The following is a 13,721-nucleotide window of genomic DNA, read 5'->3' on the forward strand; positions in this document are numbered from 1 at the left end:
TACTACACATCTGCAAGAGCCGTGTCCCCACCCTGGTTATATCGGTTTTATGGAGGTGAGTGATTTGAACAGGGCACCTCCACACCCCGGTTGTGAAAAACAAAGCCTGGCCCTTTCTGCTCTCCTGATGGTAGTGGGCCTCACCTTCTCTCTTCTAGTCAGTTAATTGCTCAGGCTTCTGAGAACTCCTAGGTCTGTAAGCATGACCCTCTGACTTCCCAGCCTGAGCTGGGACCTACATGAGCAGCTCACCACCACACAGAACTCAAGAACCTCGTGTAGGCTAGCGGCTGGTTGCTTGGCTTAGTAACAGCTTTATTGAGATATAATTCATGTTACCATAAAATTTACCCTTCTAAAGTGTACCGTTTGGTGGTTTTTAGTATATTTGCAAGATTGTACAACCATCACCACAGCCAGTTTTGGAACATTTTCCTCACCCCTCCAAGAAGGAACTCCACACCCATTAGGTCACTCACCATTCCCTTCGCCCCCTCGCTCCTGGCACGCACTAATCACCTTACCACCTCTATATGAGTTTGCCTTTTCTGGACACTTTCTACAGACAGAATCATGTAACATGTGGCCCCTTGTGTCTGGCTTCCGTCACCTGACAACGTTTGCAAGGTTCGTCCATAATGGAGCACGTGTAATTGTTTTGTTCCTTTTTAAAAAAAATTATACATATATATATATATATATATATATATATACACACACACACACACACATATATATATATATATATATATATATATATATATATATATTTAGAATTTATTTATTTGACAGAGATCACAAGTGGACAGAGAGTGGGGGAGGCAGGCTCTCTGCTGAGCAGAGAGCCCGATGCGGGGCTCATCCCAGGACCCTGGGATCATGACCTGAGCCCAAGGCAGAGGCTTTAACCCACTGAGCCACCCAGGCGCCCTGTTTTGTTTCCTTTGACGGCTTAATAATATTCCATTCTGTGGACAGACCACATTGTTGATCCATTCATTCATTGACAGACATTCGAGTTGCTTCTGCTTTTTGGCTGTTACGGATAGCACTGCTCTGACTACTCACGTGCCAGTCTTCGTGTGGACGTGTTTCTGTTTTCACCTCACTGGTGTGTTTTAACTCTGCTCCAGTGGCTCAGGAAGCCTTCCCCTCGGTTACCGCCTTTCAGCATGACAGCCAGTTGCAACGATAGGTTTGAATTACGGGTTGTGGCCATGGAGCTTTCTGGCTGTGTTCATATAGTGTATGTTTTTCTTGTAGACTTGTCCTTCCTGCGGAATCACATTTGCCCCCAAATCAGAAGCGGGTGCAGAAGGAGGAGCGGTCCAGAATGGCTGTCAAGAGGAGCATAAAAACAGCACCAAGGTAAGCTCTTGGCTATTCCTGTGGGTTCCTTTCCTGGTACCTCCATCAGAGGTGACCTTCCTGTCTTGTCAGCTTCTCGATTCTCAGAATAACTCCTTGTAGGTGACACTGTTCCACACCTTCTCATCCTGAGGGTTTTGAATAGAGCAGTAAAGATGAGGATGGAGAGTCAGGTCTAACCCCTGTGAAGCAGAATAACACGTGCGCAGCTGCATGGGGCTCTCTTCTTGGGCAGGAAGAGCTTAAAGCCATGTGGACCGCCATAGCTAGGGACAATCTCTGGGGCCGGAACACGCAGTAGATGTGCTGAGAGAAGAGGAGACTCGGCAGGCACAAAGGTGCAGCATGGAGAGAGGCTTGGGGTCAGGGCCAGTAGCGAGGACACTGCCAGGGAAGTCTCAGCTGGAGACAGACCTAGGGCTACACTAAAAAGTGGGACAGAGACCAAATCTGAGAGCCTCTCTAAGAACAGGCAAAGGAAGGCCTTTGTCTGTTATCCTCCACCATTGTGCCACCTGCTACCTTCCTCTGGATGGATCTCCATACCACATCTACCATTCTAGTCCCCCAAACCTTTGCCCGTGGCCCTCTGTAATGCTGATTCTGTGGTTATCAAGCTCCAAGAGCCTCAGCTCTTCTCCAACCTCCTCACTAGCTCTTCCCATGACGTCACACCTTCCAGGCTGCCTTAACCCCCGAGAAGCAATCTGACGGGACAGGGGGATGGGGAGAAGCAGATGGGTAGAGAGGTTGAGTGTCAGGTTAGAACAGAGATGTGAAGGGGCTGGTCAGGTGTGCAGTGGGGCCCCCGCACGGCCGAGGTGGGGCTGGAGCGGCGCTGTTGCGTGCTCACGCTGCAGTCTCTGTGTCTGCCCCCCCAACCCTTGTCTTGAGGCAGGCTCCTGGAGCACCGAATTCCAAAACTCAGAACGGACTTCTGAGCCCTCCCCAAGAGGAGAAACTCACCAACAGTCAGACTTCCCTGTGTGAGATCTTACAGGAAAAGGGAAGGTGGGCAGGAGTGAGCTTGGACCAGTCAGCTCTCCTTCCGCTGAGATTCAAGAACATCCGGGAGAAAACAGATGCCCATTTTGTTGATGTTATCAAAGAGGACAGGTAAGGGTCAACCATGACCAATGAAAGTAAAGATTTGCAGGTAGGAGTCTCCCTTTTTCTGAGTCACCTTATCCCCATATGTTTGCCTTTCTATTGTCAATATTTTACTTTATTTTGAAATAATTTGAAACTTACAGAAAAGTTACATGACTAATCCAAAGAATTCTCATTCTACCCTTTGCCTGATTTACCAACTTTCAATATTTTACCTGTTTTATTCTCTCCCTCTATGAAATTTATGTTATTGTTGTTTTTCCTGGGCCATTTGATGCTAAGTTGGATATATCATTCCTTTTGCCCCTAAATACTAAATTTCCTAAATTACAAAGATGTTCTTTTACATAATCATGGTTACCAAATTCAGGAAATCCAACATGGATGCATATTTGACCCAATCTTCAGTTCATATGCCAGTTTGGCTGGAAATTTTGACCATAGAAATGATGTATTTCTCTCAGGCATCCCATCCAGAGGCAAATTGTGCCCATTTGTCTTCCATCAGTGATAGTAATTTTGAGCAACCAGGCAAGTGTTGACCTCTCCAGTCTGTGGTTATTTTCTCCTTGTGACCAGTAAGCAGTACTTTAAGATCATGCGTGCACTCCTTTCCTCAGCATACTTCCCTAGATATCCTCTCCATCGTGGTTCTTGCTTAAAATAGTCTTTACTGTGATGGTTCAGAATGTCAGTTCTCCTACTTCAGCACCAACTGCACTTTGACATGGCTCCATCATTTAAAAAAAAAAAAATTGTTTTAGAGAGGGCATGGGAGGAGCCCAAGAGAGAGAATCTCAAGCAGACTCTCTGCTGAGCAGGGAGCCTGACCCAGGACCCTGAGATCACAACCTGAGTCACAACGAAGAGTAGGACTCTTCACTGACTGAGCCACCCAGGAGCTTCTCCACCAATTGTTTTTCAGTTTCTCGCTCCCTCTTCCAGCACAACAGGATGTTCCAGGCTCATTTTAGATCTTCCCTAACCCTAGTCGGGAATCAGCCATTTGTCCAAAGAGCCTTAGCTCCTTTTAGTGAAGAAGGGTATTTGGAAATGTGTGTTGTTAGTGTCTGATTTAATGTCATTGTAGTCAAAGACATGCTCTGTATGATTTCAGCCCTTTTACATTTATTGATACTTTTTTGGTCTCACATGTGTCTGTTTTCATTAACAAACCACACGCATTTGTAGGGTGTCGCGATCCATAGACACAGTTAGGTCCAGGCGTTTGCCAGCATTAGATCATCTATCTTTTTACTTTTCATCTATTGCTTTATCACTGTTAAGAGAGGGATTTAGAAATTTTTCACTGTAGTTGTGGATTTTTCTGTGTCTCCTTTTAGTCCTGACAGTTTTTGTTTCAAGTATTTTCATGCCTTTTTTTTACGTACATACACATTCATGAGTGTTACAAATTCCTGGTGAATTGGTCCTTTTGTCATTTTGAAGTGTCCCTCGTTATCGCTGGTAATACTCTGTTGTAAAAACCACTTTATCTGATACTAATATAATAACTGTAGCCTTCTTATTCTTACTCTTTGCTTGGTGTATCAATTTCGCTTTTAAAAAAAATTCAACTTGTATCCTTCTATTTGAAGTGTGTCTCTTACGAGTCTGCTTTTCTAAAAATAAATAAATTTATTTATTTATTTATTTGACAGACAGATCACAAGTAGGCAGAGAGGCAGGCAGAGAGAGAGAGGAGGAGGAGGCAGGCTCCCCACCAAGCAGAGAGCCCTATGAGAGGCTCGATCCCAGGACCCTGGGATCATGACCGGAGCCGAAGGCAGAGGCCCTAACCATTGAGCCACCCAGGCGCCCCTGAGTCTGCTTTTTAAATCATTCTAAAAGTCTCTGCCATTAAATTCCATTTGTGTATATTTTCTGGATTTTTAGCTGTACTTCTTCGCATTATTATGGGTTTTTGTTTGTTTGTTTGTTTGTTTTTTGGTGGTTGCTCCAGGACTTAGAGATAGGCATCCTTGAATTTTTTTATAGTCTTCCTATTATTAACATTGAAACATTTCACTTTTTTTTTTCAGTTTACTTATTTGTTTATGTAAGTAATCTCTATACCCAACGTGGGCCCTGAACTTGTGACCCCAAGGTCAAAATTCAGATGCTTTTATGACTGAGCTTGCCAGGCAGCCTTGTATCATTTTACTTGAAATGTAGACATCTTGTACCTGGGTAGAAACATTATTCACTTCCCACCCCTTATGCTGTAGTTTTCACTAGTGTTACCTTGGCATACATTGTGACCCTGACCTCTAATACCACCCTCTTGGTAATCTCAGATTGTCTCCACTTATTGCCTTTCTGTTGAGTTGGATCTCATTTTCCTGTTTCTTTATATGTTGTGTAAATTTGGCTTGTGTGGTGCTTAGAAACTCTGGATTCTGTTATGTTGCTCTGAAGAGTGTCAATATTTTGTTTCTTTGTTTTTTTAACATGCAGTTAACTTACATAAACTCCCACAGCAAACTTCGTCTCTCCCAGTATAGGCAGCTGCTGCTCTTTTTAAAGCCTTAATTAGGCTTCTTGGAGTCTGCTGTGCTCATGCAGATTTGAGGGGTCAGCCAGAGATTCAAGCAGAGCTCACATGACAAATTTGGGGATCCCCCCTTTTTTTCTTTTTCTGGGATTTTCAACCTCATTTTCCAACTGTGGACACCCCAAACATTATTTTCTGATTTTCCAAGCCAGGGAGATTGTGGCTTTTCCATCTGAGTTTTAGCTGTCCTGCACGTGGTGCTGACTAATGGCTATCTTCAAGCAAAAAAGAAAAATAGTAAAACATGGAAAATTAATCTGGTGCTGTTCCCTTCTTCCAGGAGTGACTCTCCTCCATTTCCTACCTCCTTTGGTCAGTCTCCAGTACATTCTACGAGTCATTTTTACATCTTTCCCAGAGTTTTCTGTTGTTATTTCAGAGAGGACTGGCCCAAAAGGAGCTAATCTCTGTGCCCAGAAAAGGGACTTGTCAATATTAATTTCAGAAGAACAGCACGGTGTTTAGCTACATGTGGCCATTGCATGCCCTCTGTACGGCTGCTATGCTGGTTTTCCCTCTGTCCGCACTTGCTGGGTGGAAGGGAAGATGGGCATCTGCCTTCGAGGATGGAATTTTCTCTCTTCCGAATCTGAGAGCATAGTGAGGTATGGCACACTAGTCACAGAGAGTCCACTGGGCTGCAGGGACCCTGTGTGTCAGGCACAGGGGAATGACTATTTTATCTGATGTAATTACAGGCGTTGTTGTGTGAGGGAGAGAGACTACACTCCATGGCTGTATTTGCCTTCTGAAATCATGTTAACAATCTCTTAAATTTCCTGCCTTATAAAAAAGATACTACTATTTGCTAGCAACCATAAAAGAATGAAAGAGTCACATAAAGCAGGTTTGATGTCTCTGCTATTAAAATCGTTGAGTGTTATTTTTCAGGTTTCACACGCAGTCTGCATAAGTGACAATAGCACTCCAAGTACGGTGACTCTAAACAGTTTTGTGATAACGACCTGTCAGCTCTGATGGTGGTCATTACTGTCAGTGCTCTGAATGACTGGACAGTGGCTCTGAGTTAGGTCTCCATCAGTAGCGTTGGAATCAGCCTAAGTCCTCGGTTCAGGGATGTCTGGTCCTCCAGAGCGGTGGTTTCCTAGCACAGCAGAGCTGCCGGCTTCCACAGACACTGGAGGATGTCTCCAGAAGCATGGTGTTCATGACGTATGCTGTAATGACTGCAAACGGTCCTGCTTCAGTGGAGAGGAAACATAACGTGTATTCTGAAAATACAAAGCACTTCCAGACGTATGTTCCCAAGGAGGGTCAAGCAGTATCTTTACATGGTGACTCGCAGATGCAGGCCATGTGATGTGCTTTGGGAGTGGTGTCTGGGAGGCTGACTGGAGTCTGCCAATAGAGAGAGCTCAGTGACTGCGCCACGCTGATCACCCGCATGTTTTCTTTCTCCTAGCCTGATGAAAGATTATTTTTTCAAGCCACCCATCAATCAGTTCAGCTTGAACTTCTTGGATCAGGAGCTAGAGCGATCCTACAGGACCAGCTATCAAGAAGAGGTGTGTTTCCCCTTCTACATCTAGAGAAGAAGTTTGCTGTCTGTACCCGGTAGTTCACAGTCAGCTTCGTGCTTCGGCAGCCTTGTTTCCCCTCCTCGAGTGATAGGAAAATGAAGGCTAATACTGATTTCCCATGATCTGTAAACCCCAAATCCACACGGGAAGAAGACCCCCGATCATTCAGTGCCCCTTTCAGTGCCAGTCTGACGTCACTGGCCTGTCATTTCCAGGCCCCTTTGCTCCGTGCTCTCCTCATTTTGTCCCTCCTTCCCAGTGACTCCCTAACACCACGTGCATGGCTCTTTGTTACATTTACCATACCACCCTGACATTCCAGACCCTGTCCGTCCCCTGTTAGGCTCTGAGCCTCCCGAGGGCGATGTTTCATGTCTGCCTCCAGCACCCCATGCAGAGCCAGGCCCAGAGCAGGCTCTTGAGTGAAGGCACGAGCATCTCTTACTATCCATTGCATACCCATGCTTCACTTGCTGTTGCTTCAGGGCCTGCCTGTTACTTCTGCCACGAAGCCAGCTTTCACACACCCTGAACCTGGGACCCAACCATTCACTGGAAGCTTCCAGAAAATGGCTTTTGTGCAACGGCTTTTACAGATGCAGAGTCCATAACCCAGCTTTCAGGCCCAGGATATAATCTGTTTGAGAACTCACTGGTCTATAATAGCTTGCTGTGTGACCTTGTGCATTTCTTAACTGCTCTGTGCCTTGTTTCCTCATTGTTAAATGGAATAGGAGAGATGGCGGCCCATCTCAAGCCCTTACCACCTGTGCTAGGTCCAGGATGGGCAAGTGCTCCACAAATGTTTGCTATGTTTTCCATCAAAATCCTACTCCATGGCCACCTGTTGGAGCTTCTGCTCATGTCTCCCACCACCCCTCCTTTCCCAAACAGGTTATAAAGAATTCTCCCGTGAAGACTTTTGCCAGTGCCACCTTCAGCTCCCTGCTGGATGTGTTTCTGTCAACAACAGTGTTTCTGATTCTCTCCATCACCTGCTTTCTGAAGTATGGGGCTGCGTCCATGTCTCCCCCACCTGCCGCCCTGGCAGTTTTCGGCGCTGCCCTGCTGCTAGAGGTGCTGTCCCTCGTGGTCTCCATCAGGTAAGGGCCTACCTGCTCAGCTCTGTTCCAGATTTTAGCCTTTAGCTCCCTCTGCTGGCTCCACAGCTAATGGCTGTGCAGTCTGGTGGCAGCTCTGTGGACCTGGCTCCCCACACCAGAGGCCTCCGCAAGCTCATTTCAGGTGACCCAGTCCTCTTTCGTTCCCTCCCCCAGCTCTGCTGCTCAGCGTCCTCTCTCACAGACACCGGCCCTCCGCACAGGTGGACACCTTCTTTGCCTCAGAGTCAGTGTCCTTTGCAGCCCCTCAGCTGCCAACCAGTCCCAGGATCTCCCCCCCCTTAGAGACTTAAAAAAGAACAAATGGGAAGAGAGGGGGTGAGAAAGGGAAGAGAAACAGAATGGAAGCATACAGGGAGCCCATGATGGATCAGCAGGTGCCCCTTCCAGATGTGCAAGCAAGACTTGAAACCCTGAGAAGGATTGTAGGTGTCCGTCTCCACGAGTTTGGGTCAGGCAGTGGTTTCTTAGCTATGACTGAAAAGCATGAGTAGTCAGAGAAAGAGGAGATAAGTCAGACCTCATGAAAATGTGAAGCTTCTCCCTTCTGAAGAGCACCTGTCCCTTCTCACACCAGAGTGAGAGGGAGCCTGCAGGATGGGAGAGGAATGTGCAGAGGGCCTCCCAGTCCTGCTTCCTCCCTGTCTGTGGTGAGGTCTGATACCTAGAATGTAAGCTCAGTAAGAGACCAGCAACCCATTTAGAAGTGGACAGAAGGCCTGGCTAGACAGTGGGGACCCCTCAGGGAAGGTAGGCCCTCACGATCCACTCAGTCCTGCACGCAGGGAAGCTCACAGCTGCTCTGAGTACTTCTGACTAAGTGTGAGTGCACAAGATACTCCATTCACATGCACAAGCCCCACACCCCCATCTGCCTCCTGGGCACAGTGACCATCTCCTTTGTCCAGCCCTGTCCATCTCAACAGGAGTCCTCCTGGACTGCCTCCGGAAGTTAGAGGTAAAACAGAAACGGGGAGAAGGGCACTGACCTCGAGTTTCTGCCTCCCTTCCCCAACACCCCAGAATAGGAAACAATAGCCCCGGTCTGCCCTGTGACTTCTGAATGCTAGTCCCCCCTTCCCCTCCCAACTTTGAACTATATGGGCTGGATTGCCCTCCCCTCGTTCCCCCACCCCTGCTCCCACTCCTGTGGCTCTTTGCAGAGGGTCTTTTCCGGTCGCCAAAGGCTTCTCACTTGGGCACTGTGCCTCCTCCAGGTTAAGATAACTGCAGGGTGCATCCTCACTGTTTACCCAAATTTCCTACCAGGATTGAGCTGCGTGGTGTACAGCATAGGTCTCCTTGTAACACAGCCTTTCCTATGGGTCTGCGCCTCGAGTCTCAGCTCTACAACCCTTGCTGAGCTGCCTGGGACCCACTCTCAAATCAGCTCTGCTTCTGGGGAAATCCAAACCAAGGCATCTTCAGGCCCCTAGTTTGTCTTTTCCTTTTTAAAATCAGCCTTATTGTGATATAATTCACATACAGGAAATACACTCTTGTAAGTGTACAGTTCAGTAATTCCTAGTAAACCTACAGAGTTGTGCAGACTTCACCATGTAATTTTAGAACATTTCTATCACCCCAAAGAAAACCCGGCACCCCTGGGCAGTGAGTCTCCTCATACCCACTCTCCCTGCTCTGGGTCCAGGTTTCCATCTGACACAGGGCCTACAGTTGGATAGGACTCTGGCTCTCTCAGAGACTAGCATTGTCTCCATACGTTTTTCAAAAGCCCTTTACACCGCTGTTCCCTGTTCCTTTGGACCCACTTCTACAGAGTCTGGGCTAATGCCAGTCTGTCTCCGGACTGGCATTAGCCCAGAAACAGAGCGCTCCAGGCCACGGAGACACGCACCCAGGTGTGTGTTGCCATGTCACACCCATGTGCTCAGCCAGCGCCTTCCAAATGAGGTGGCAGCTGCTCCTGAGTGACCGCTGGTGTGACTAAAAGTTCACTTTACCCAAATCATCAAAGCCTGGGAGGGGCTGGGAACGTGACAGAGCTCCCTGTCACCACGCGTAGGGCATATGTAGGGTCCCAGGTCAACAGGAATCTATGGTGCAGAGTATGCAGGAGCCCTGGGGGGCTGGTTCTGCAGCTGCCCCTCCTCCAGAGCCCTTCGTGCATCTTGACTCACAGCCCATCCCTTCACTCCTCTCGTTTTGTGCTGAGTTCAGGGAGGTGTGGGAATAGTGGGTCTCATCCTCAGAGCTCTGCCGTCCTGGAGACCTTCGTGGGGGCCTTCCAGTCCTGCCTTCTCCCTGTTGGAACTTGGCTTCCTCTGTCTCCTCATGGAGCTTATGTATTCTGTCTTTGAGCATATTTGTGGTTATTCCTGGAAGTATTCCCAGGACTCCATTATCCGTTAAGTGTCAGGAGGTCAGAACCATCCAGGCCCTGAAAGGGTCAGGGCCTGGTTCCATGTGGAAAATGGCTGAGATTTACGGTTTCCTCCTGGTGATCACGCATTTGTAGCCAGTGGTCGCTGCACTGCAGGTGTCAAGGATGGAAGGTGCAGGCACCTGGGTGTGTGGCAACCACCCTTGAGGGGAACTTGTGCTGCTGAAGCTCAGTGGCAGCTCCTGTCACTTCCAGAGGTGGGGACAGTGTGCCTGTCCCTTCTCCCCCTGCCGGGGTGCCTGGCTTCAGAGAGGGTCTGTGTGCCTGGGTCTCTGCCCAGCTGAACCACGGTACCCTTTCTTCCATCTCCTGCTGCTGGCATCCAGTTACTGGCCCCTGCTGACCCCAGGGCCCCTCTCTTAGCCACACTGTTCTTCCTTCTGAACAGTGTTTCTCAGCCCCATGCACTTCTTCCCCCTTCTTTATGATAATTATTTTGTGATAGCCACATGATGATCCTGAAATACAGCCTACTTACGCACACGGCTTCAGGAGTTGAAATGCTGTCACTCCCAATGTGAAGGAGAGAGAGCTAGAGAGCAATTTAAAATAAAATCTGTAGTGCTGCACCACATTTTTGCCAGGATGCCACCACTGGGGAAGTCATAACAGAGTCGTCAGCTTTGTCCTCATGCATACGGTTGCACAAATGAGACGGCTCCAAATGAGGACCACTTGCGGTGTGTGGGCTTGGTGGCACAAGCACTGGGTTGCCGCCTGTGGCATGATTTCTGAAATGCTGAGTGAGCCTTGCTGAGGCCCCAACGCAAAGGGCACTTCACAAAGTGGTTCATTCCTGGAAGATCAGTGTGTGTTAGCAGCATCGAGACATGAGACTCTGGGCTGAGGTCATTGGCAGCAGGGCTTGCTCATCTGTGGGTGTCTAGAGGGCATGTGGCAGTCCTGTGTGTCTCGGTGTGCACTGCCCCCCATCCGTGGCTCCTGCCCACCGGGAGCTAGACACACCCCTCAGTCCCTGTGACAACCAAAAGACCCTGCCAGATTCCCAAATGCCTCCAAAGGGCCTCAGCAGCCTGTGACAGCAAGAGTGGCTTCTGAGGGGCCTGGTAACATTTGCGTGCCCAGTTCTCACATCTACTTTGAGACCTGCAAAAGCTCATGCTTGGCTTTGTACAAATACGTGTTGTCAATATGCAGCAGATGACCTTAAAGTAAGGTATGTTGAGCCAAGCAAGTCCCACTTATTTGCTGCCGACTAAAGTGGGGCGGGGGGCTCCACTGGCCCCCACACACCCAGTGGCCACACAGGTGAGAGTTGGTGGGTGTCCCCCAACTCTCAACTTCCCCAGCAGGCTGACCTGTCCACAGACACCCCATTTCTCCTTTCTCCCTCCTCATCCCAGGATGGTGTTTTTCCTGGAGGACGTGATGGCTTGTACAAAGCGCCTGCTGGAGTGGATAGCTGGCTGGCTCCCACGCCATTTCATCGGGGCCATCCTGGTGTCACTCCCTGCTCTTGCGGTCTATTCACACGTCACCTCTGAATTTGAGACAAACATACACGTAAGTAAAGGCCCAGTGACTTTGTTTCTGGGTTCTTCAGGACTCCCTCATCTTTTTTCTTTCTTTTTTTTTTTTTAATAGGCTTGATGACTTGGGACAATTTAAACATAGGCCTTTAAAGAGGTACAAATTCTTTGTCACCACCTTGAGCTTGTCTTCTTAAAAGTCTTGCCTGAGACAGAGGAGTAGGCAGGTAGGGTAGCACGTGACCCATCTAGACGCTCGAGCCCATCGCTGACCACAGTCAGGGAGAGGTGGGTACGATGCTGCCCTGCCCAGCTCCCATGTGCCCTCTCCAGCCTCACCTGCTCACCGAGCTCCAAACCAGGTATTTTCCCATGCATTTTACAAAGCAGCGTCTGCCCCATGTTTCCAGACAAGATACGGTACTTACCTATCGAGCTGGCACAGCTAGGTGACTGGCATCTGGGTCAGCTGCTGTTGATCAGGGAAGGAGATTCTGAGTTAAACCCCACAAAGACTGAATTAATGCCCTTGTGGAAAGTTCTGTTTTTGGTGAAAGTGAGTGTAACCTGAGCTGCCAGGCAGGCTGACTGCGTTTGATACTTTAACACCCAAGTGACATTTCCGCGGGCAGGTAGCAGGATGCCTGAAGGAAGGCTTTGTAAAGGTCACCACTTCCATGGTGGCAGCGTTGAGATAGGTGGCCTACGTTCCCTCTCCTCTGGAATGACATGTGCAGTCTGCACACATCTGGAGGAGAGTTTTAGTGCCAGCGCGAGCTTGCTGCCTAAAGCCCTGGGTGATTAACCCTATGATTTATGATCTGTCCCTGAAATGGCCAGATACTTTGCAATATCTGTGGTATTTTTATATCGAAAGAAAGGTAAGTAAGTGAATCTTTTGATGTCAGCATACTCAGCTGGAAGTGAGGCACGGAGCCCACACGGCGAGGGCGGGATGGGTCACTAACTGCACCGGCCCCTCGTGGCAGGTCACCGTGTTCATGGGTTCAGCCGTCCTGATCACCGTCGTGCACTACTGTAACTTCTGCCAGCTCAGCTCCTGGATGAGGTCCTCCTTAGCCACAGTCGTCGGGGCGGGGCCCCTACTCCTGCTCTGCATCTCCCTGTGCCCTGACAGGTAGGTCTGCATCTGTTGTCCTCGCTGGCTGGGACACCTTTCCTGACCTCGCTTGTTTTTCAAATCTGTGCCAATGCCCTCTCTCTCTGCCCTCCCAGATACTGTCACAACATGATGTAACTTTCAACATACACAATGCCAACATCCTCATGAAAAGTCCAAAGACTAATATGCAAATGAAAAAAAAAGAAAATAGTTTTTCATGACATAACATCTATTTGCATATAGACATCCCCGGGTGACCCCTGTCTGGGACGTAGTGCAGTAGACTCGTGCTTGAACTTACTTATGACAGAGAAGTAGGACCAGAAGCCATTTCATATGAGATGAGCAAGAAAGTGAAGGAGTAGAGATATAGGGAGACCCAAGAAGGTAAAGAGGAAGCTGGTTCTAACCTCATTTGAGTAAGGGTAATACAACCAGACAGTTTGCAGGTTGCTGAAGGAGAGGAACTGAGGAGGTAAGGCTCTCGGTAGTGGCCTGGGCCTTATTTATGAATACTGACTCACTGTTGTGACATGTGTGGCATTATGTGAAATAGAGTAATGACTAGTCACTGGAAATCTTGAAGTCGTTCCACATATTGAAGAACACTTTCAGTCTCTGGTTATTCAAATGGCTTTCAAAACCTTATCACCGGGAGATGCCAAGGCATAGATGGGATGGCGTGGGAGAAGCAGGGGTCTGTGGGAAAGGCCCCAAGGGACAGGAGCGATTCTTACTATCATGCTACAAAAAATGAAAATATATAAGATGACTGTGATATGTGCTATATTTAAAACATCCTAAATATTGGAGCTTTTTTGGGTAATTGTAAAAACATTTTACTATTAGAACATGCTAACTGCTTTTTTATAATTACCATGGGTTTAGGCTAGCGGGATATTTCAGAATGACACAGGGCATTCCTTCATTGTGACTTGCAGGACATCGAACATTCCTGGCTCCTCAAACTATTATGACAACCAGAAGGAGCCCCAACATTTTCAAAATGC

At 48.1% G+C, this 13,721-nt stretch overlaps 1 protein-coding gene across 1 annotated transcript in view; it reads left to right on the forward strand.

Moving 5' to 3' along the window:
• The window catches only part of ADCY9 (adenylate cyclase 9), a 113,701-nt gene that overhangs the window by 88,309 nt on the left and 11,671 nt on the right, over positions 1 to 13,721 (forward strand). Inside the window, exons 4-9 of the mRNA XM_082713199.1 lie at positions 1,264 to 1,368; positions 2,267 to 2,484; positions 6,456 to 6,558; positions 7,468 to 7,676; positions 11,463 to 11,622; positions 12,578 to 12,726. Of these exons, the coding sequence (XP_082569325.1) occupies positions 1,264 to 1,368; positions 2,267 to 2,484; positions 6,456 to 6,558; positions 7,468 to 7,676; positions 11,463 to 11,622; positions 12,578 to 12,726 (944 nt within the window). The remainder of the gene's footprint in view (positions 1 to 1,263; positions 1,369 to 2,266; positions 2,485 to 6,455; positions 6,559 to 7,467; positions 7,677 to 11,462; positions 11,623 to 12,577; positions 12,727 to 13,721) is intronic.

Source organism: Mustela nivalis (assembly GCF_964662115.1).
Source record: "Mustela nivalis genome assembly, chromosome: 19".
Lineage (NCBI taxonomy): Eukaryota > Metazoa > Chordata > Mammalia > Carnivora > Mustelidae > Mustela > Mustela nivalis.